The sequence below is a fragment of the Chanos chanos genome, chromosome 1 (genome assembly GCF_902362185.1).
Source record: "Chanos chanos chromosome 1, fChaCha1.1, whole genome shotgun sequence".
Classification (NCBI taxonomy): Eukaryota; Metazoa; Chordata; class Actinopteri; order Gonorynchiformes; family Chanidae; genus Chanos; species Chanos chanos.
In genome coordinates this window covers 1,094,041-1,118,931 of record NC_044495.1, presented here as the reverse complement: position 1 = coordinate 1,118,931, position 24,891 = coordinate 1,094,041, and the positions used below count along the sequence as shown (strand labels likewise).

Here is a 24,891-nt window from a genome sequence, read left to right as displayed (position 1 = left end):
GGTGGTTGTCCAATGAGCTGGCCATATACACTGGGATAAACTTTTACTTTTCCCTCATTGGCTCCTCAGCTAAGCCTGACGTCTGAAGAGCTTGTGTGGGAGCCCTGGAGTGAGAACAGAGCTGACATGTGTGAAGTAGCAATGCACTGAGGATGTTTAGAGAAGAGAAGCTGGAGGAAGAGAACAGTGATGCCTACAGCCCTAACCCCCTGCCTTACATGGGAGCTTTCTTTTCTTTTGTCGTTACTCCTGCTGCCATAACCATGTGAGAAGACTTGTCAGCCCATGTTGGGTTCTTTATAATGGAAGAGGACAGACAGTACTGCTGTCCCAGACACTGAGGGGCTCTGGCCTGCACTGACTCCTCAGTGTGAAATGAAGGAACTGGGTCTGGGCAATTGGATGAAGGCACATCACGTCTCCCAGATAAAACCAAGATACTGAAAAGCCACTTAGCCATAGATTCTCACCATTACATCTGCATTTTGGCTTTGCTCTCATGACTGATGGCAAAAACTTCAGCGATGTTCTGTAGGATGAAGACAGTGGAACACAGTGTTAATTTGGTACTGGACAATCTTTTAGAACGGCAATTTCTTTGGACTTTACACAGGCTGTATTGAAATGGTCTGTTTGAATCTTTCATTTAGGAATCCTGAATAACAGTGCTAAAGGGAAAGTTCTGTTGTTATCCAGGGTCATTCTGATTGTGATGTTTCTTAATGCTCTGTCCATCTCATCAGCTCTTGCTACATTTTATGGTACCCTCATCTAACAACTTCAGAGAAGTAGTATTTTTATTGTTTGACCATCGAAAGAATCTGCTCACAGTTTACTCCAAGCCGGCCACATACTTAGATGTAAACTCTGGCAAAATGTTTCAAATCATTTGTAGTACTTCCATTATAAATCACTTAACAACTGCAAGGCAGGTCAGGCACAAAGAGAATGTAATGTCATATGGTGTGACATGAATGCGGTGTCATATCGTGCACTGGATCAGATTGGCACGTCACCAAATGAGCTGCACTACTGTGATACCTCATGTGCACCCTAAACAACTCAGTAATTCAACCCTATAATCTCTCATATTTGACTAATGACAAAGACGCATTTTCACCGGTCAGAGGATTAAACAGTGGGACATGAATCTGATACTGACTATGCGCCACCCAGTTGCGCGACAGAAACCGAGGATTTACAGTGTGATCCTGTTTCATCAAATGTGTGCTTCTCCTGATCGTAGCCATGATATTGGTACATCAAATTAGTTTTCACAAATCTTGTCAAACACTCACTCATAATTCAGAGATGTATTGTCCCTGATGGAATTTGCTGCTGTCCGTGTAAGCTGTTGAAAAATGTGAATTTTTTTTTTTTTTTTTTTGGTAGGTAAAGGGAAACATGAACGCCGCTTAGCGACAAATGTGTAATTGAAAAATACCGTGTACTTCGTATAGGAAACTTTGAGCTGGTCTCACACAGAGACACGTTTAAAGAGGAGAGGGCTTACCATCTTGTTGGACACGTCGCCTTTATTTTGCCAAATAAACCCAGTGGGTTAATCTGAAGCGTTACCAAATGGTGGAGTTTAAAGTGACGTTGATTTGACCAAACAAATGAGCTCCTTGTAAACGCCAGACCGAGGCGATGGCAACTCATCAGTTATTAGTTGCTTACATTTTAACTGACGTATTAGTAAGTGAAATATTCTCATAGCTATCGCCTCACGTGGCTTCATGTGGCTTTATGTGATTGTGTGAATTTCGCCAGTTATACTAGATTTGACAATCAAAATAGAGGGGAGGAGGATCTAAGCCACGCCCCCGGGGGAAAGAGCGGCCAAACTTCATCTTCAAGATCAAAATGTAGAGTGATTATCATGAATACCTAGAGATTTTTTTTTTTTTTACCTGTTGATTTTGCTAAGGTATGGCCTACTTCTCATAGCTCACATTTGTCCGTTTAAGACCGTCAAAGTGGTGTGATCGTATGCATAACCACCATGCATACGGCTAATTTTCACACCGCAACAAAAGTTTCCTTATTTATCTGCATTATCTGTACTGTAACACCTTTCCCCAAACTATATTTTTTCTGACAGAATGCATGTCCACTGATAACGTAAAGAGTAGAGAAATAGCTTGTACATTACCTTAACGTTGCTAAATGACGATCTTAAAGTATGCTATGCTTCCTGTCGTCGCTGTCTCTGTTGAGGGAAGGTTGGCTGGCTCTCTGCTGACGTTTGACCGTTTTATTTCTAACTCGTGACAGTAGCGTGCACATCCCAAGATCTAATGACGTTCATCGTTTCTGCAGCTCCTCTTCGGCCTTTTCTCCATTGTAGTATTCACGATCGTGTTTCTCATAGCTCGGCGAGTCACGGTTGTGGCCCTTGATAAGTATTTAATTCATTTGAGTTTGGGTTTTATCTCATCTGCGTCTAATGTGGCCAGGTTTGACTATTTTTGACTACTACTGTTTGTCAGGTCTTCAGGACAACGCTGTATTTAAACTTTGATTTACCTTGTATTATTTCACCTGTATCTTGTCGAACCAACCCGACTTATGTGAAAATATTTTTTAATCAAAAACACACATGAAGATGTGATAACGTGAAACATTGCATGTCAATTTTGTGTTTAAAGTTTTCTGGTGTCTTGTGACTGTGAATATGACAAACCTGTTGTATTACCATGTGAACATTTTGCTAAGTTATTTCAAAACTTTGCATTGTTGTACGCCGCTGTATTTTATCAGCTTAAAATTACAACACCCAATTAAATAGCACATCAGTAATGACGAGTTTTCTCGGTATAATCTTTGAACACGGTTTACTCGTACTATATTGCTGGTGTCAGTGCGCGGCCACCTGCACAGAGCTTACTGACTGACGATACCGCACGGTACGCGTTTCGCCTGCAGAAAACACAAAGGCAACACTCACAGTTGGCTACTTTCGTTTATTTGAAAGATAGCATATTACGTTTATATACAACCAACAGACCTGAAGTTAGCTAACTGTCGATGAATGGCTTTTTACTGTCTATAGTGGAATCAGTGACACAGTTACAACCGAGTTTCTCTGATGTCGTTTCTGATGAGTGCAGACACAGGTCTTCTCTCCGTAAAAGACTAAGAACGTTTCCATACCGTGACTATGAGACCAGAAAAAAATCGTTTTAGTGAAGTGTCGTGTTTCTTTTGTCTGGAAGACATACGGACTATGTATTGGACAAAGATTCAAATCTTTTCGTCTCCCTACAGCTTCCTGTAGACCATGGGCACTTTCTGACCGAATCAAACAGAAATGGATGTACATTTAAATTAAAAAACAGAACCAGAGACATGAGATGTTTAACAACAGAAGAGGGAAGTTCCTTCATAAATGGAGCAGTTCTGCCACATGGGGAGTGTAGAGAATGTGTGTGTTACCCTTACACTACTCAGGGACTAGTCTGTGACCGCAGAATCACAGCAGTATTCTCAACACTGAAAACAGGCTGATGTGCACCGCACACAGAAAACACCACTGTGTCACCCCTGTAAGGAACAGTGACAGTTCACTACAAACACCCTCAAGAGATTCAGATGGGGTAAATAGTGGTTAGAATATAAGTATATTTCTGCCATGTTGACAATGGTACACATAATAATAATAATAACAATAATAATAACAGGAGTAAGAGTGTGACTAAAACTGACCTAGTTTGGACATTATTTCCTTATTGCAGAAGGTTTGTGATGGTGGATTTCCACAGTAACAGATTTGTGACTTGCTGCAGAAATCGAGACGTTCAAATGAAAAAAAGGCACATGACAAATTTCCCACGTCAGACATTAAAAACGTGTGTATTCTCAGTGAATTTTCTCTTTACAGAATCACACACGCACGCACGCACGCACACACACACACACACACACACACACACACACACACACACACACACACACACACACAGAGCATTCAGTAGCCATGGATGTGAGGGGACCAGGGTTGGGGAGGAGAGATATGAGTGAATGTGATATCTCTAAGAGATCTCTGGGCTTTAAGGCAACATCTCCCTGTCACTGAAAGACAACTCCTCACCTGTCAGTCAAACTAAACTCAACATCTGATGAATGAAACCATAATAACGGCAGATGAACTACTTTCCCCTTTTGCCTGTGGGAGAGAGATGGATGGTCTTCCTCAGAGACAGCCTGAGCTTAACCTCAGGTTGGTTCTCTCAGACAGTGGGTTGAACCGAACCTCAGGTTGGTTCTCTCAGACAGTGGGTTGAACCGAACTGTAAATCACAGTTACTGGACCCATGTCACGTCGAGCCCAGTTACGCCTCATGACTTTCTACAGCACTAGTGGTCTGTGGTCCATGGCCGGGTTCTGTTCAGTGGTGCTGATACCCGACCACGCTTTTCTAAAAGCAGAATGAGTCACGGTGAAGTCAGTGTTAGAGCAAGGGCTGCTTTCAGCCTAAAAGCAAAAAACGAAAAAAGAAAAAGCGAAAAACAACTTTGGTCCATGCAATATCTAACTTGGTTGGCTTGGTGAGTTTTCAGAGACAGAGAGAGCGACCACGTTCCTGGGCAGGGGCGAGAGCGCGGCGTCTAACCGTACTCCTTCCACATGACCAGGTGAATGCTGTGGTCAGGCATGCTGGTGGCAAACACCAGACCCGAGTCGTTTTCACCGTCCAGTCCGTTGAGCCAGGACGTGACTCCGGCGAGGAAGCTGGAGCCGCGTTTGGATTTCCTGTACGCCGGCAGAGGCCAGGAGCCCAGGATTCTCTCAGTCCTCAGGTCCATCACATATAGGTAGTTCTGATCGAAGAGGAGAGCGAAAATCTCGCCTAAACTCAGCAGGGACAGGCTGGCTGGGTCCTGGGTTTTGATGACTCTGTACAGAGTGAGAGAGAAAGGAGAAAATGTTTCAGCCAGTCTGCATGAGCCCTCACAGAATAACTCCATACGCTTCAAACCACCACTCACATCAGTCAGACATGGGAACACAACAGAGAGAGCACTGCACAGACTGAGAGTGTGAGTGACAGATTTAACCTGACATACAGCAGCACTCTCTCACCACACAACCTGAAACACACACAGGCACAACTGCACAGAGAGGATCATTCTGGAACACATCAGCTCTGTCTTCATGTATGTGACCAGGAGAAAGCCATGCATCATCAGCGAGTCCAGGCACATTGCTGTTTTAATCTCACACGCACAGAGACACACGGCTGTTCACCTGATGATCTCAAAGCTGGCGAAGTCCCACAGGTAGATCCCCAGGTCTGAGCTGCAGACGATGTGGCGTCCGTCAAACTGCAAGCGGGGCTGCAGACACACACTGCGATTCTCCGACACACACAGAGTCTTAAGGCTCTTACAGTTTATCTCCCGGCCAATCGGCCACACCTGGACCAGAGACAGAGAGGGAGAGAGACCTTACCACAGAGAAACCTCCAAAAATACAACCATTTACAGCAAGACACCCACTGAGGAGTACAAGTGCACTGGTGCATATGTTCCCACCAAACCTTTCAGAACTAAACTGAGAGTTTTATACTATAAACTGAACATATTTTTCAACTGGCTGAGAGTTAATGCAAATGCACACAGGAGCTTTCATAGAACTGCCACACTGAGTCTCTCACACACACACACACACACACACACACAACTACACCCCTGCTGAAAACATACCTTTACATCACATTACACCCCCACCATGAATATGTGCAGTGATGAACATGAGGTGAGCGCCATGTGTTACCTTGATTTCATACTTGTCAGCACTCAGTAAAATATAATCTCCAGGACTGTGCATCATCGACTCCACTTGGCTCTTCTGAAGGAGGACCTGCACACACACGCACGCACACACAGGGAGAGAAGCTGATGATCTGAGGAGCCATGTTTCGTGACAGACAGAGGTGTCCCTGTGGAGGTGATCATCTCTGACAGACAACTGGGTGAGAGTTAATAGTGCTGTTGTTCTGACACAAATTTATCCAAAGAAACCAGAACAAGACCATGCAGAAAATCAAAGCGAGAGTCTAGTAACAGTAAGATTTATCTCCATCCAACATCATACCCATTAAAGTGGTGTTAGTGCAGAAAGGAGTGGCGTTACCTTGGTAACCCACTCGGTGTGTCCAGTCAGCGTGTTGAGGCAAGCACCGGTGGAGAGAGACCAGACTTTGACCGTGAAGTCAGCCGAACCACTCACCAGAGTGTCCAGATCATCGTTATAATCCACACTGAACACTGCAGAGACACACACAGTTACATACCGTTACAAACACAAATACACACACACACACACTGTTACACACTATACACACAAATCCCCATCAAACTAGATTCAAAGGCACAAGGCTGTAATTTAAATAACTATATTTATGCCATGATAATACTTGCTGCTGACTGGCTAGCAGATTTGTTAAACTTGTGTATGGGGACACCTCAAATAAAGATCGGGTCAGAAGTTGAATCACTGTTGTCAATCACTGTTGTCAATCACTGCTCCTGATTCGTTAAAAGGCATACATACACATCAGGGGCAGTCAACAATGCTAACCGCTGTCTGCCAGGTGCATGGTGCGCTATGCCACATCACCCAAACAAAATTCACAAAAATCAACAAGGATTTTCACGTCAACTTTAACTTCCTTGGGGAACACAAAATTAGCTATAGTCTGTCTTATTACATTTGGAACAAAGTAACCCAGTGAAAGCACCCTACTACAAATACACTGAGTGTAGAAGGAAACACTGCCATTTCCTGACAGTTTCCTGTGAGGAACCGAGAGGTTATGGAGGTATGAAAGGCTGTGACAGGGAGAGTGTGTCAGACAGACACTCTCATGATTACACATGTTAAGAGCCTGTGGCTGGGCTGTGTCCACACACTGTTTGAGCGAAGGTCACAGCGGGGCGAGGCCAGGAGGTCGTGACCTTAACGATGCAGTTTACTTTTCTCTTGTCATATTGACACTTACACCTGTGAACGAGCAAAGACATGTAAAGCCTTCATTTTTCATCTCTCCAGATTCCAGCTGCCTCCACTGATGATGTAAACTGCCCACAGGCCACGCCTCACACAACTCCCTCACACACACACACACACATCTCACTGTTTGACCGTGCTTTGGTGTGTCTATGGTGAGGAGAGGGAGCAGATTTTGGAGGGAAAATTTGGCGGTCTCTTGTGTCTACAGCAGTGGTTCTCAACTCCAGTCCGGGGGGGGGGGGGGGGGGGGGGGGGCATATCTGTCCTGCATATCTTTGTTTTAACTCTCCTGAGCTCAGGCCTGACACAACTGATTCCACTGATCAGTTAATCATCAAGCCCCTGATTAGATCAATTAACCGTGATAATGAAGAGTTAAAACAGAGATATGCAGGACAGTGCCCCCACCCCCCCCCAGAACAGGGGTTGAGAATCACTGGCCTACAGTGTAAACTCAGTTTCATTATTCTCATCACTGCAGTGAAGAGAACAGCTAATCCACATATTACACACAAACGCTCCATCCAGTGAAGAGAACAGCTAATCCACATATTACACACAAACGCACCATCCAGTGAAGAGAACAGCTAATCCACATATTACACACAAACGCTCCATCCAGTTAAGAGAACAGCTAATCCACATATTACACACAAACGCTCCATCCAGTGAAGAGAACAGCTAATCCACATATTACACACAAACGCACCATCCAGTGAAGAGAACAGCTAATCCACATATTACACACAAACGCTCCATCCAGTGAAGAGAACAGCTAATCCACATATTACACACAAACGCTCCATCCAGTAAAGAGAACAGCTAATCCACATATTACACACAAACACTCCATCCAGTTAAGAGAACAGCTAATCCATATATTACACACAAACAATCCATCCAGTGAAGAGAACAGCTAATCCACATATTACACACAAACACTCCATCCAGTTAAGAGAACAGCTAATCCACATATTACACACAAACGCTCCATCCAGTTAAGAGAACAGCTAATCCACATATTACACACAAACGCACCATCCAGTGAAGAGAACAGCTAATCCACATATTACACACAAATGCTCCATCCAGTTAAGAGAACAGCTAATCCACATATTACACACAAACGCTCCATCCAGTTAAGAGAACAGCTAATCCACATATTACACACAAACACTCCATCCAGTTAAGAGAACAGCTAATCCACATATTACACACAAACGCTCCATCCAGTAAAGAGAACAGCTAATCCACATATTACACACAAACACTCCATCCAGTTAAGAGAACAGCTAATCCATATATTACACACAAACAATCCATCCAGTGAAGAGAACAGCTAATCCACATATTACACACAAACACTCCATCCAGTTAAGAGAACAGCTAATCCACATATTACACACAAACGCTCCATCCAGTTAAGAGAACAGCTAATCCATATATTACACACAAACGCTCCATCCAGTGAAGAGAACAGCTAATCTACATATTACACACAAATGCTCCATCCAGTTAAGAGAACAGCTAATCCACATATTACACACAAACGCTCCATCCAGTTAAGAGAACAGCTAATCCATATATTACACACAAACACTTCATCTGGCCCTAGACTCCACTTCATCCTCACTCAGACCTTTAAATCGACAGACAGATGTGGAGGGTGTGAAGCAGTTTCCTGCTGACAGGAATGTTTCCGATATGTTAAGCTGCTGAGTGGACGTGAGTCAGTAATGAGGTGGCGGTCTGTATTCAGTAAAGGCTTCACTCAGAGAGAGCTGGCACTCAGATGTACCAGTCTAGTTCACACCCACCTGCACCTGTGTGCCCACGAAAATGCTGGATCCGCGCGCCTGTGCTCCACTCCCAGCATGCAATGGTGTTGTCGAAGGACCCCGTGACTAGTTTCTGTTCATCGAATTTGACTGTGGCACAGGTGTGTGTCTGGATGCCGTAGATGCACTGGCCTGTGCGAACATCCCACAGTTTGGCAGACAGGTCATCAGAACCTATGGAGAAAATTATGTAATACACTGACTGCTACAGATTACACACAGATATGACAACATACTGACTACTACAGATTAACATACTGATATGACAACACACTGACTACTACAGATTACACACTGATATGAAAACACACTGACTACCACAGATTAACATACTGATATGAAAACACACTGACTACTACAGATTAACATACTGATATGAAAACACACTGACTACTACAGATTACACACAGATATGACAACATACTGACTACTACAGATTAACATACTGATATGACAACACACTCACTACTACAGATTACACACTGATATGAAAACACACTGACTACTACAGATTAACATACTGATATGAAAACACACTGACTACTTCAGATTAACATACTGATATGAAAACACACTGACTACTTCAGATTAACATACTGATATGAAAACACACTGACTACTACAGATTACACACTGGCTGTATATCAGCCTGTTTACACAATCTCACACCGCTCACTTCAGAACCTGGTCCCATCTGTCAGCTTCACCTCTGACCTTACAGCCACAGCGAGTGCTGGTCTGACACAAACGAGCGTTCTCTCTCTGTTTACCTGTGCAGAGGAGGCCGTCCTTATAGTAGAGGGCGTAAACCCGTGAGCTGTGTCCAATCAGAGAGCTAGTCTCAAAAGCCTCGGCATCCTTCAGCTGTTTCATACGCAGCTTGGCCTTCAGGTAGACGCTCTTCCAGTGGGTGGCGTCCTGAATGGACTCGTCGATCTTCCAGCCCAGGTCACGGCACACGCCCTGCCACACCTCCGTGCAGGCGCTGATCACCTTGTTCCACTGCTTACACACCAGGCAGCAGGTGAGCAGCGTCTGGGGGTCGAGCCAGCGCAGCAGGTAGAAGGCCAGCTCTAGAGGCAGCAGCCGCAGGAAGTCCCGTTTCAGTAGAGTCTCCAGTCCATTGGACAGGTGTCGCAGCTGGACGGCGCCACTCAGAGAGATGAGGCGGTCCAGAGACTGGTTCCTCTGCTGGTCGTTCAATGTGAGGAAGGAGGCGGAGACCGACTCCAGCCACCCCTCAAAGGCAGCCTTGTCCATGGGTACATGAGGGCGTCTACCTGCACAACCAGACCAAACACTCAGTTTTACATCTATGACACTGGTAACACAACATAACATATATACAATACATACTGTCAAAAAGGAAACACCCCTCTAGCCAAGAGACAGTGTTTAGTAGCGTGTCCATTTAGATTTCAAATTCCCAAAAGGTGGACTGCTCCTCTTCAGCTCAGGTCAGTGAAACAAATCATGGCCTTCAGCGAACTAACACACAACTACCTGTTCCCTTTCGCCACCTCTAAAAGACTTTGCAGTGTTATCTGGTAAAATATGACTAATAGGCCTATACTGCGTGTCTATCAGAGATTATAACAGTAATATATTATCGTCAGCATATCGTTATTACCCAAGTAATCAAGCAGGACTTAACAGTTACAAAGATGACCTAAAAGAGGTTCCTAGAAAACAGTTAGGCTTGTATCATGAGATGCCTATTTACCAAATCTTACAACGGACGCGAACGGTTGACTCCCCGCACCGACAGACCGAGGCTACCACTACCAAGACTAGCGGTGTTTCAGACTAAAACGACGGCATATTGAACATTATACTTTTCGGGCACGTTGTCTTGCCAGCGAGAGAACCACACTGATATTGGTCTTTTTGGTTTGCTTGTAACGGTATCTGTTTGGTCCAGTTTGTCCACACATTTGACAGTGAGGTTAATTTATATGCTGTTAACTTCCCCTGGTAACACTGAGCAAAAAAACTGCATGACTTGGCAAGCTAGCGTTACAAATAATTTCACAGAGAAAAATCACTCCGAAGATCAAGAGAATAGTAACGTGTCTTCAGTAGAGACAACAATTTGTAAGCAATTTACAGCTCGAACTCATACACATGTGAAAGGTAAGTTCGCTAACGTTGGCTAACAAGTGACTCAACCTACCATTTCCAGAAGAACCTGGGCGATGCTAGCAAATATGCTAGCCAGTTAGCCTAACGAACAAGCAAGCTAACTGGAGCAAGCAAATTCCGGCATGAATATATTCCAAAACAATATACTATTTGGCAACTATGCCGAATTTGAATGAGCGCTAACCTTCAGAGCAACTAATGCAAGCTAGCTAGCAAGAAAAAAATCGGCTAGCTAGCCACAATCAGCTAATTAGCTAACGTTAAACATAGCTGATAAATCTATAAGAGAGACGCTTTTCTGTTTTGGGATGGAAACACATCGCCTCATAAACCACATAGCTTAGACTGCTTTGTCACTAAATGTAATATCGTATGTTGACTAAACATACATCTTTGGACTTGTGTATCTTAAGTTTGATTGGTTAGCTACTAGTGTAAGCCCTCTATACCAACCCTGAACTAGAGCGACAGGAAGTTATAAATAGGAAGTTGTATTTGACACGAGCGGGAGGAAACGAAGAGGCGTGACCACGGGTTGCCAGATCCCGCATGCCAGAATTTAAAACTATGAATAAAAGTCGACATTTATGTTTTAAATTTCCGTTCTAACTCTTGAATATTATTTAAGACTTTGATTAAATTTTACACACATAGTGAACATCAATGCTTAAGGAACATCAATGCTTAAGGAAAGTGCTACCTTACACGGAAAGATTCAGACCCCATGCCATGTGAAATAGTATTAATTCAACATCTAAACGTCTCTTTATAAAAATGTATCGTCTAAATCATTATTTTGGTAAACTTGCACTCCGACATTTAAACTAACTGAACTAATGTAATCAAATGATGCACATATATGGTCCATATTACACATATCGCATATCCTGGTCAACAGGGGGCAGACGTGCTCTTATATCATAAAAGCTGCAACAATTCATTGGTTCTGCTAAATTCTTGTAACCTTGAAAACTGAGAGACAGTAGTCAAAAAGACTCTTATCTCCGAACAACCATTTTCCTTTACTGTCAAATACTGAATATCTCAGGCAGAAGTGAAAAACAGAAGTTTATTCAGTATTTATGAGGAACAAAAATGAATACCTTGAAATTCAGTAACGTTTATGTGAAAAATAACCCTTTAACAATTTCTTTCTTTAGCTGTTAGCCTTTAAACAGACATATTACGACATGTTAAGTGTTTTTAATGGGAAGTGGTTTTAATGGGAAATACAGCCTTTAAATGTGAGGGAAAGATTATTTTCCTCCGTGTTTGCTCTTTGATGACTACAGAGACTTTTCGACTGTAGTTTTTTCTTATGAATGATTTTGAACTTTCATTGTTAAAACTGCGTGATCCCAGACTAACGGCATGAGTGTTCTTAATAAGTAAGTAAGGATTTGATTGATTGATTGATTGATGTTGAAGCAAACGTCGTCCCCTGTTTGTATTAATCAGTTAAATGAATTCAGTTAACATGTTTTTCAACGTTATTTTCGCTAACGGTAGTTAGCTAAACACCAGATAACTGGTTCACTCTTGTGCGCTCCGAGAATCACCCAATGTGATTCTCGTCCACAATTCCAGATACCCTTAGATCAGAATACAGACAAACATGAACGCGAGGACCAAATAGTGATGGAATAACACTTTTACTCTGCCCCCGAGCAGAAAAAATGGAAATTTCTTAAAGCAAAAGCATTGTTCAGTCTCTCAATGTGAATACTGCAAAAGGACATTCAAAACCCTCATTCACGGACCCTTACTCATTGGATTACAAATTGTTAAAATCAGACACACACACATAGACACACACTCACAAAGAAAAGGTTTCACAAACGTCAAATCGTTATCATCGCTTTCTTTCTGAGTAAAATAACACACCGCCCACTTTAATCATCATATCTGAATTGCTCTTCGTGAGGGAGACAAGCCTACATGATCTTCTCTTCTCTGCGGTGCCTGAGTTCGTGATAAACGACCTCATTGTGTCTCCGTGATGAAACGAACGGTGGAAATCAGTGAGTTATTGCATGTTATCGGAGACGCGTCTGCTACATTGCGATGCGCTGTCCCTAGCTCATTGACTAAATGATTAAGAAAAGCAACCCAGAAGCCTAAATCGCCTTTCTTTACCGGGCAACTCAAGCACTGTCGCGTTCAGAGCGATGCACAAGGGCATTATATTGCTGTGTCTGCGTGAACACGTGAATGTGACATGGTCAGACTGAACCTTGCTTTCCTTATTCAGTTTCACACACAGCTCACTAAAGCACCCTTTTATTTTACCATATCTCATTCTTTCCCCTTACAGCGGGAAAACAAACAGACACGTGGTTAAAAAAAAAAGGAGTGTTTCGTGACAGTGGGGGGGGGGGGGGGGGGTTTGCGGAGGTGTAAGATGACAGGAGAGACCAGTTCTGAAGGCTGGGGGCATCTATAACAGTGCACAGAGAACCGTGACAGCTACTTACCATTAAAACTGATGCTCCAGACATCGAATAACCGCCCCCGGCCCCCCACCACAGCCACCACTGCCTGCAGACGGAGCAGCGGGGGCCAGAGACTTGAGGACTAGGGAGTGACAGGCAGCATCTCAGGTCAAAATGAGTAACAGCAGAGAGAGTAATGAAGCCCAGTATCACAACGCTGGGGTTTTTTCCCAGCTTTAACTGTAAGAGTGAGACCAAAGCAGTCATGTTTTCAGAATTTTCTGTAAGGCAGTCTTGAACCTCTTGTTGTTTCTATTAGTGTACACTCTGTGTATGTCTGTTTTATTGGTAAGACAACTTAAATAACCCACATTCTGTTTTTCTTTAGTGACCTCTTGGCTCTTTAAACATAAAATATTTGTTCTTGATTTTACCACTGTAGGTGTAAGCTGAAAGCCACGGAGCTGTGATTGAGAAAACCTCCCAGTAAACTGCTCTTTCGCTCTTCTGAATCTAATTTAAAAGACTACGCGTAGGACAAAGACCACCTCCGTCTGCCTTCGCTTGGCACCGTTTCACATCTGTTATCAGGTAAACACAGAAAGTGTTAGTAGAGGATAGGTCCCGTAGGCTTGTGGGAAAATTGTTTGAGCTCTGGACATGCAATTGCCTTTGAGCAGAGACAGTGCAGCAGTGTTTTGTTATGTCCTCATAATGATACAGGAGCAGTTTCTCTGTCCTTTTCTAACTGTAAAACGCCAAGCGTTACTATTAATTCCTTTCTGATATTTCATGTAAATATGGGAGCAAACCTTTCACATGCAGTTTGCTCAGGGAATTTTAACCGTTTACAGTGCAACCATCTGATTCATCAGTTCAGATTTAACCTCTCTCAAAAAACGACATTTGGATGGAAAAACAGGAAACTGGGACTTCAGTATCTGACACAGTATGAAAGCGTGTCAAAGCCTGTTATTTAAACAAACCTGCGTTTATGTCATCACTGCCTGTTCCACACCATCCAGCTTTAATATGTTTGGTTTATAATCTGGGTATAAAACATTGTCCAGTTCAGCTGGAGGCCTCTTGAATCCCTGAGAGTATTCCACATTCCTATTGTATACGACATTCTAATCTCATTATGTGCCAAACACCCCTGTTCACGGTACGATACAACATTCTCTGAATGTCTTCGCTCTTTTTCTTTGAAAATGTTTAGGTGTGATGTAGAAACAGCCTGTGGAACACTGAGGTTACAGCTGAACAACTTCAAGGGTCAGACAGGAGGGACAGACAGGAGGGACAGACAGGAGGGTAAGACAGGAGGGACAGACAGGAGGGTCAGACAGGTAATGTGAATGACTCCCTTCCTCCTCCTGACTGGTCTGTCCATTATCTCTCAGAGACAGGGCACAGAAATGACTCGTTTCATCAAGTTACAAACATGTCAGTCAAGGACAAAGGAAAATCAACAATGACTTGGCAAGCAGGAGAGGAGAAGGGCTGATCCAGCCAAGAGCGAGTGCCAGCATCAGACAGGAGGGACAGACAGGAGGGTCAGACAGGAGGGACAGACAGGAGGGTAAGACAGGAGGGACAGACAGGAGGGACAGACAGGAGGGTCAGACAGGAGGGTAAGACAGGAGGGACAGACAGGACGGACAGACAGGAGGGACAGACAGGAGGGTCTGTGGCAGAGCGGAGAGGAGAAGGGCTGATCCAGCAGAGAGCGAGTGCCAGCATCAGACACACAGAGGCCAAACCTGTGTGGAAAAGGCCGATGGACAGACAGATATATATACATAGATATATAGATACCAGATACATATGGATATGTAGATAGATATATAGATACCAGATACATATGGATATGTAGATAGATATATAGATACCAGATACATATGGATATGTAGATAGATATATAGATACCAGATACATATGGATATGTAGATAGATATATAGATACCAGATACATATGGATATGTAGATAGATATATAGATACCAGATACATATGGATATGTAGATAGATATATAGATACCAGATACATATGGATATGTAGATAGATATATAGATACCAGATACATATGGATATGTAGATAGATATATAGATACCAGTAGTTAAACATGATGTTCAGTGTCATTTGAACATGAAGCACTACTAGTACAAACTGTCCTGTACTGAGTCCCTTCTGATCGATGTTTCCTGACTCTCACTAACCTCTGAAAATGGTCAAACTGAGTCAACGTGAACACAGAGGCGTTTAAGCAGAAGTCTGAAATGAAGGCAGTTTTATTGAAGTGTTTCTCTGTGCACCATTATACTTTTATAACGCTGTTTTTTGTTGTTGTTGTTGTTGTTGTTGACACCAAACTAAGCTGTGAGACTGCAGACACTTCCTGACAGTCTGAATGAAGTGCTTAGCATTTTAAGCTAACGGCATCTCTTATACCCTGCACCTTACACAGATAGTACAACCTGTTTAGAGACACAGCAAGGAAATACATGAGAAGTGAGTCACTCATTAGTGCAAGCAGGAAGTCTAACACACTGCTGTGAAGGGTACAGAAATACCACACACATAGACCAGGCCAACGATCTCTCAGAAACACTCAAGCATTTACAAGCAGAAATAACAGCAGCACATCATATGGTCTATAACGCCACATCACCCGCATGGCCCAGTGTGTCCCTAACAGCCACGGCACCATACAAATCAATCAATAAAGAAACAAACAAAATGGATTTTCACTTCCAGGACTCAAGTATTGTGTTCATTCCAGAGAGCAGTCTGAGAATGGCACGCGGTCAGGAACCGTTTTCCCTGCGGTTACGGCGGGAATCGATTCCAACGCTGTTCACGGTCACTTAACGTCAAAGCAATGTTCAGAAGGTTCTTTGCCAAAACTGCAGTCAGTGTTTGTGTGTGGTCTCACTGCATTGGGGAGACTGATTTGAGTTTAGTACAACATCCACATGTGTTCTGAGGGCAGGGTTATAGTACAGGGCTTAGGACGGCACCGCTCACAGAGACACGGGCAGGCCACAGTTTCCCTGCTCACACACACGTATGCAGCATCAAAGCAGTTAGTGACCGTGTGGTCCATGCAGCCCGGTGTAGTGACCGTCCAAAAGAAAGCAGAACCTCGTGGTTTCAGTTAGAGTGGAGTCCCCGTTTTAGACTGTCCCTGACTGGTTCAAGTTTTCTATTCGTCTTTCGAAGTCCCCTTCACTCCTCTCTCACAGGGCTCCAGTCACCCACTTCAAAATAGTACCGCAAAAAAGGCTCACGAGGTTTGTCCGATTCCACGTAACCATGGAGATGAAGTGATTGACAGCTGGGTCCCTCCCTCGCCAGCTCTCATGAAGCTCCTGAGTGTCAGCCCACGTCCAATCAGATGCATCACGCCAGCCCTCCACCTCGAGAACAAGCAGGATGATTTAAAATGGATTCTCATGATCATCTGCGAAAGACAAAACAACCAACCAACAAACAAACATACAAACAGTTGGTTTACTGTTCATCTTAGTAGCAGACCAAAGCCAATTGCTAGTGCAGTAAACAGACAGACTGCGGGTGTGAATGAATGAAGCTTTGCTTTAGCACTGCTGGACCAATTCTGACATCAGGCTGAAGCTGAGATTAACAGTAAGAAGATCCTCAGAATAGCCATGTTATTCACGATCCTCACAATCCCACACAGAAAGTCATGGCTTTAAAACAGGTCTGACTATTTTCCCTGGGCTTCTGTTTCCTTCTCAACACCACCCACTAACTGTCAGTCCTTCTCCACAAAACTTACTTGTGTACTGCAACATTCTTCATGTTTATCAATACTGGACTGGATTTCCGCCCACTCTGACATACACTGTGAGATGTATGTAATGTTTATCAGTAAAGCTGCTGGAGACTCCTGCCTCTTCACTGGTATCTCTATCCCAGAGCCCTTTCACCCCCACCCCCCCCCCCCCCCCCCCCCCCCCCCCCCAGGAGAAGCCAAGCATGATGTACACTCACAGAGAGACAGGCCCAGTGCTTTTAAACGAGTCCATCGTACAGAGACAGGGCCTGAACGATTGACGGGTCTGCCTTTGAACCCTCCTGAAATTCCTGCAGGGTCAACATCCCGTCTGCATTCTGGTGACCGGAAAATACACACAGCGATTAGAGTCGACAGTGCATCCATGTGCATTCTCAGACAGTCTGGTGCTAGTCAGTGTCCATTTTCCAGACAGAGGGCAAACCCACTGAAAACTCTGGCCTTGTTGAAATTCAGATCATACACAAGGCCCTGAGGCTGAAAAGAGAACAGAGCCTCAGTTTAAACTTCAATTTAAAATCCTCTCTCTGCTCAACAAGATCCATGAATTCTCAGAGCTCAGTTTTATTAGACCTGTGTGGGGCTGCAGACAGTGCCTCTGTGCTTACGGCCAGGGGCCATTTTTAAAGCAGTTTTAAAAACCTCATCAGATCCTACAAGTATCACAGCAAAAGGACAAGACCCTAAAGGACATGAGACCCTAGCGCTGGGAACACAAACTACCCCGGACAGAAATCAGACACCGGTCTGGTTCCTGGCACACCACTGCGGCAGTGCTCACAGATCTGTCATAGCCCATCCAGCTGTCGTGAGTCGACAGTTTCAGCAGGAACTGCTGTTCATTATGAAGTGGAAAGACCTTGACTCTGACCTTGACTCTGACCTTGACTCTGACCTAGTTTTGTACCATCACGATCCATAGGTGATGGTTGACTGTGTTAGTGCTGGCCGTCACATGTTCTTCTAGACCCTTGGGAGCCACTGCTGGAACATATTTGTGTGTGTGTGTGTGTGTGTGTGTGTGAAATGAATTAACACAACCACTGCTGAAACATATGTACATGTGTGTGCGTGTGTGTGTGTGAAGCACATTTGTATGTGTGTGTGTAAGGAATGATCTCACCTTGTCCATCATAGCAAAGATGCGGTCCACCCTTTTCTCTGGCGTGTTCTCCTCCTCAGGCAGCTCCACTGTGTTCCCCTGTTACCCAAACAACAGAGCAATGTCATCGCCATGGAGACGTGCTCCAACATCAATACATACATTAAAACACAGAGCTAAGTGGTCATCTCATCTCATTTATTATAAAAAAAAACCCAATAACAAGGCAAGGAGAGGTCTATATCCTTCATAAGCCCACAGCAGTAACTACATTATGTCGTTTTAGCATGAGATCAAGCACTCAGTGATATTGTCATGAAACATGAACTGCCCCAGTAAAAGCTCCAATGAGAACACAAACGTCATCAGACAACACAGAGTGAATGTGCTGTAAGTCATGGGAAGGGCTGGTTGGCATAGGAACCAGGCATTGGACAGAGCCTGATGGAGACAGACACTAACCACTCTGGATTCAGTGGGAAAAATGTGGATGGTCCACTGGGGAAGAGAAGTGACTCACCACCATCTGGTAAATGGCATCCACAATATTCAGCATCTCATCACGAGTGATGTAGCCGTCATTATCCAGATCGTAAAGTTTAAACGCCCCTGCAACATTGACAGGAGCATCAGACAACTCACATCTGTCTATCTCACGCACACAATCGGTCCTGAAACAGAGAGCTTCTCACTAAAGCTCCAGAACCTCCATCTGTGTGTCTCTCTCTCACACACTCACAGTCAGTCATGAAACTCACAACTGATCCACCCATCTCTGATGAATTATAGATTAAATCAATACAAATGTCGTTGAATGGAAAAGTTTGGGCACTCCTGCTCAAATGAACAAACATAATGTCTGCAGAGAATAAATTTAAAGATGATGTATTTCTGCAGTTTGCATTTCCAAAATCTTAATCTCTCCAAAGATGTTAGGGCTGTTACAAACCCTTGATCTCTCATCTCGTGATGCAGTCCACGGTCGAGTTTGAGCTTTACATTGGATCGCTGTCTTGCTGTAATATCCAACTTCTTTTTAGCTTCCAGTTTCTTCACTGTCTATGGGACATTAGATTCCAGCATTAGATTCCAGTTTCTTCACTGTCTATGGGACATTAGATTCCAGCATTGGATTCCAGTTTCTTCACTGTCTATGGGACATTACATTCCAGCATTAGATTCCGGTTTCTTCACTGTCTATGGGACATTAGATTCCAGTTTCTTCACTGTCTATGGGACATTAGATTCCAGCATTAGATTCCGGTTTCTTCACTGTCTATGGGACATTAGATTCCAGCATTAGATTCCGGTTTCTTCACTGTCTATGGGACATTAGATTCCAGCATTAGATTCCAGTTTCTTCACTGTCTATGGGACATTAGATTCCAGGATTTGTTGAATCCATTCTCCCCTGCACCTGTGCAGTATTTCCTGTGCCACTAGCTGCCACACAAACCCAAATCAGCGCAGACACACACACATGAACGCTTAGCAAACTGCCCTTTCCCTCCAAAGCCAACGCTTCCTCTTTCATCTCCAAATGTGCCTTTGGTGATTGTAGCCGACGTTAGTTTCATCAGACCGCAGCATTTGGTTCCAAACGCTTCTGGATCTGGTGTGTTGCATCCTTCAGGCATCTGGTTCCAGACGGCCCGTTGCATTGACTTATGGGATGAGATCAGAGATGAAGTTTCCCTCTGCTGACCCTTCCAATGCAGATCATGTTTGTGCAGGAAACCCCGTCCAGTGGACTGGCACTCCACAACTCCTGTGCCAGCTAAACCTTCCTGCAGGTCCTCTACGGTGATATGGGAGTTTGGCTTTGCGTACCTGACCAGTCTGTGAGCTGGGAGTTTGGCTTTGCGTACCTGACCAGTCTGTGAGCTGGGAGTTTAGCTTTGCATACCTGACCAGTCTGTGAGCTGGGAGTTTGGCTTTGCGTACCTGACCAGTCTGTGAGCTGGGAGTTTGGCTTTGCATACCTGACCAGTCTGTGAGCTGGGAGTTTGGCTTTGCTTACCTGACCAGTCTGTGAGCTGGGAGTTTGGCTTTGCATCCCCGACCAGTCTGTGAGCTGGGAGTTTGGCTTTGCATCCCCGACCAGTCTGTGAGCTGGGAGTTTGGCTTTGCATCCCCGACCAGTCTGTGAGCTGGGAGTTTGGCTTTGCATCCCCGACCAGTCTGTGAGCTGGTCCATCAGAGACTTTTCTTGGTCTTCCAGATTGTGTCTTGACATGAACAGTTCCCTGCAACTTCCTTTTCTTAATGACAAACCAGACAGAGGAAAAGCAGGAAGCGTTTAGCTGTCTTTTTCTAGCCTTCCCCTGCTTCATAAGGGTCAATTATCGTTATTTTCAGATCCTCAGTCAGCTGCTTTAGAGGAGCCAATGGCTGCTGAGTGCAGCCACACACACACGGAGGAGTGGGGGGAGGGGTCAGAGGACCAGAGAATCGATTAAACTCTGGAATGATCTCCTGACTTGGATTAAGTCAATAAAACCCTGAGACTGTATAAAAAATAATACGAGTGGACAAACTGGACGTGTGCCTCATTTTGTTTCACTCTTTCCAATAGGCTGGTGGTTCCTTAGGCGTCAAGAGGTTATGTTAACATCTTTTCACTTAAACCAACAAAACATGCCATCTGACCAGAGGCGCCCAAACGTTTGCATACGACGGTACACACACACGTACATGAATACATGAGTAGAACAGAAGAGAACAATATCATAGGAACTTATCATTATCATTTTTTTAGCGTACGCTATACCAAACCTCTGAGGCTCAGTTTGTCCCTTGATTTTGTTCTTTAATTTTTATTTATATTTTACTGTGCAGTTGTTAGTTGTGTGCATGGACAGCTCTAATAGCGATCGTGAAATTATGGTCATAGTCTCTCATCTGAGCCAGCAAAACCATTTTCATATAAAACACTGCATTTTTACAGCACACTGTGAATGAACGAAAGAACGGATGAATGAATGAATGAATGAATGAATGAATGAATGAATGAATGAATGAATGAACTTATTTAAAACAAGCGAACTAACATATATGTGGATAAGCACTCTAAGACATGAAGGCCCTGGAGGCTTGATGATTTCTGTATTTGAGAGACAGTTATATGCGAGAGTGTATCTGTAGGTCAGAGAGTGTTTCTCTATGTGAGAGAGTGTTCTGTAGGTGAGAGAGTGTTTCTGTGGGTGAGAGTGTTTCGGTAGGTGAGAGAGTGTTTCTTTAGGTGGGAAAGTGTTCTGCAGGTGAGAGTGTTCAGTAGGTAAGAAAGTGTTCTGTAGGTGGGAGAGGGTTTCTTTAGGTGGGAGAGTGTGGTTGGTAGGTGACTGTATGTTCAGCGTTTTGACTTTACATCTGAGTTTCTCATCCAGGGTTCCTCTCGAAGTGACAGACAATGCCTGGATAAACTCAGAGAACTCAATGCGTCCATCCTGCAGAGAGAGAGAGAGAGGGAAGGGGGGGGGGGGGTAGAAAGAGAGAGAGAGAGGGAAGGGGAGAGAGAGAGAGAGAGGGGGAAGGGGAGAGAGAGAGGGAAGGGGAGAGAGAGAGAGAGAGAGAGAGAGAGAGAGATGGTCTCACAGATGAAGAGACAAGCCTGTCACATATTTTCATTGTTATGTTTAATATTTTCTATACAGAATTAAACAATTAAATGAATTCAAAAGATGTTAGCAGAACTGCAGAGCAGAAGTCTAAATATAAACCCGCTCTAAACCATGACAGAGACATTCTATCAGACCCGCCCGGGGACCTCAGCGGTGAAGCATGACCCTCTGGGGGTTCAGATGAGTTAGTCAACACTGTCTCTCAGACACACACGGACTGGTCATGTGAGTCAACACTGTCATAATTACACAGAAGAAGCTCACAGGATCCAGGCGGCACCCTGCAAATGTCCAACGAAAAGAAGTGATTGGAGAAACACTATTCTGGGGGAGGGACCAGACAGTGTCCCCACAAAGCCCCCCACCTGTCAGGTATTTATATCCTCACGAGGACGGCTGGTCCTCTTTGACTTTTCTCATGCGTTTGGTACCTTGTTTTCATCAAAGACGTTGAAGACAAAGGTGGCAAACTTGGTAGGGTCTCCGAAGGGGAAGAACTGTTTGTAGATCTTCTGGAAACCGGCTGCGTCCAGCTGACCACTGGGACAGTCTTTAATAAAGCCCTTATACCTGAGAGAGAGACGCAAACACACAGAGAACAGGAGGAAAGAAACCACATGAGGAGTTGAGAAAAGAAAGAAACTGTGAAAGAGAAGACAGGGTGTGTGAGGATGAGTAAAGGGAGAAGGGTGGAGAAGAGAAATGGAGGAATAAATCAATACGGGGTGTGTGTGTGTGTGTGTGTGTGTGTGTGTGTGTGTGTGTGAGTGTGTGTGTGTGTGTGTGTATGGGTGTGTGTGTGTGTGAGTGTGAGTGTGGGGGGGGGGGGGTGTTTTGGAAGGAAATGGGGGAAATATCAGAAGGGAACAGAGAGGAGAAACAGAGACAGAATGGCCCCGAATGGAGGAGACAAAGGGTTTAATTGATTTAATATACTGCCATGTTAATGTCCATTTATTTTCCAGAGGAGGAAAGATTTCAGCATCCTATTTCTAAAATCCAAACAGAAAAACGATGGGCAATTACATGCATTTAACATAATGACCAAACAGATCGTGTTTCTCTTCAGCTGTCAGACCAGAACAAGCAAGGAAATAATCACTGAAAATTGCTGGCAAGCTAATCCTGAAAAAAGCCTTTTAAAGGCAGGAGAGAGAGAGAGAGAGAGAGAGAGAGAGAGAGAATAAATCATTCATTGAAGGAAACCTTATGTTATTTTGATAGAAAGTGTACAAATATGCAAAACACATGCAAATATATGGAAAAAATTATGCCTGCAAGCACTCAAGTCTGAGAGAGTTAATCCGCAAACACGGAGTGAAAAAACAACACGCCCTTCACGCGGCAGTACAGAGGTCTGACGTTCTCTCTGTCTCTCATCACGCTGTAGCCCAACGCCTGCGCTAATCAAGCAACATTAAACATTATTTCACGGGAAGCGGAATAAATCAGTTTAAAACAGTAAGACTGAACCGTCTTTATGCCTTGACGCATTGGTGTGTACACGACATAGGATTAGACCGATTTTTTAATATTGGTTCAGCGTGAGTCAACATTAAAACACCGCACTGTCCGGAATTAAGAGGCTATTTGGGGATAGCATTTGTTGAAAAGGAAAAAAAGAATACTTTTCTGTGAACAAAATCCCTATCTCCCTATGTATTTGACTCATGCATTTTTATGTTTGGACAAAATTTTAATATGAGCTATTAGCCATTGGTGCCTCTTTTAAATATCTACAGAGAGCCTTTACCTCAGAATGTTGTAATTTGCATTACAAATGGTGCTTAGTGTCATAAGCAGAAACTCAAACATATGTTGCATTCAAATAACGCTTAATTAGCTAATGGCTAACAGCGCTACTTCCCAGAGGCCCGCTGTGAGGAACCGTTCTGTTAAAAGGTTCTCATTTGTAATTTGTAAATGGCTGAATGCATATTTTTTAAGTACTTGTGGTGAACAGATCAATATTAGTAGGCCTATCATGATAACCTTGCTATAACGCCTTTTCTTGACAGTTTATGTTGTTTTGCTCAGATAACTGAACCTGACACAGGGGTTACGTTTGACTCTCCACCTGAGGGCTGTACTATGAAGCGAAGTGACTGGCTTATCCAGGTAACTTCTGGTTAAGTTAACTCAGAGTAAGTAGTAAACCTCCTAACAGAGGAGCCCTATGGCTTTGTTTTGCTAGGAGAATGAAGCCATAGGGCTCTTCTATTAGGAGGTTTACTACTTACTCTGAGTTCATTTAATCAGAAGTTCCTCTGGATATAAGCCAGTCACTTCGCTTCGCAGAACAGCCCTCAGATCTATTTCTTTCCAAATTTTTCAGTTTCGGGAGCATAATCCAAAATGCAAATTTGTCCAAACTATCCACTGACTCGCCATTTAGCCCCGCCCCCACCGCGTGAGCCAATGAGGCGAATGTGATCTCACGCTGCACGCCTCCTGGCTCTCTCCAGAACCTTAAAGTACGAGAGAGATAATCCCAGTCAGGAGCTATGAGCAGCGTGCTGTCAGAACCGGGAGGCTGGTGTTTGGCGCAGAGAGATAAAAAGCATTTGACAGACAGAGAATTTAAATTATGTACGACTTTCTGAGTTTGAAGACGGCTTTACTTCAAAATGTCTGCTTCTAATACACGCAGCCTCTCCTTGGAGAGCACTTCAGCCAGCACAGTTTTCTATCTGCACAGTGAACGGAAATCTCTTGCATTAGCCCCTCACTGAAGGGTTCGGAGTGAAGCCTAGAGAGGAAACACGGCATGTTTCCCGTGTGAGCCGTGCTACATTAGAACCTCTCCTCTGTACTGTCAGCAGTCCGTCACCGTCAAACACTGAACAGACAAGGCATGGGAGGGGTTTGTGTGTGTGTTTGTGTGTGTGTGTGTGTATGTGTTTGTGTGTGTGTGCATG

The 24,891-nt window shown here is 44.0% G+C and overlaps 2 protein-coding genes across 2 annotated transcripts in view; both read right to left on the bottom strand.

The window, feature by feature from the left end:
• Positions 1 to 3,932: 3,932 nt before the first annotated feature.
• On the bottom strand, positions 3,933 to 11,396 carry fbxw2 (F-box and WD repeat domain containing 2). The gene is made up of 7 exons (XM_030775470.1): positions 11,030 to 11,396; positions 9,627 to 10,136; positions 8,836 to 9,030; positions 6,140 to 6,273; positions 5,780 to 5,866; positions 5,252 to 5,421; positions 3,933 to 4,900 (listed from the first exon to the last, which is right to left on the bottom strand). The coding sequence occupies exons 2-7, from the start codon at positions 10,114 to 10,116 to the stop codon at positions 4,612 to 4,614; spliced, it is 1,365 nt and encodes a 454-aa protein (XP_030631330.1). The 5' UTR covers positions 10,117 to 10,136; positions 11,030 to 11,396; the 3' UTR covers positions 3,933 to 4,611.
• A 6,073-nt stretch (positions 11,397 to 17,469) lies between these two features.
• The window catches only part of ncs1a (neuronal calcium sensor 1a), a 21,017-nt gene continuing 13,595 nt past the window's right edge, over positions 17,470 to 24,891 (bottom strand). The window contains exons 3-7 of the mRNA XM_030775832.1: positions 22,405 to 22,543; positions 21,721 to 21,799; positions 18,874 to 18,962; positions 18,375 to 18,452; positions 17,470 to 17,568 (exon numbers count right to left, since the gene is read on the bottom strand). Coding sequence (XP_030631692.1) covers positions 17,470 to 17,568; positions 18,375 to 18,452; positions 18,874 to 18,962; positions 21,721 to 21,799; positions 22,405 to 22,543 — 484 coding nt within the window. The remainder of the gene's footprint in view (positions 17,569 to 18,374; positions 18,453 to 18,873; positions 18,963 to 21,720; positions 21,800 to 22,404; positions 22,544 to 24,891) is intronic.

What these genes read in the sequence shown, in the direction of transcription:
- fbxw2 (XM_030775470.1), bottom strand. Translation starts at nt 10,116, where the DNA reads ATGGACAAGGCTGCCTTTGAGGGGTGGCTGGAGTCGGTCTCCGCCTCC. An exon ending in TCGTGGGCACACAGGTGCAG is followed by an intron (nt 6,274 to 8,835) that starts GTGGGTGTGAAC and finishes GTGTCTCTGCAG; the next exon opens with TGTTCAGTGTGGATTATAAC. An exon ending in GCCAGCTTTGAGATCATCAG is followed by an intron (nt 4,901 to 5,251) that starts GTGAACAGCCGT and finishes CACTCTGTACAG; the next exon opens with AGTCATCAAAACCCAGGACC.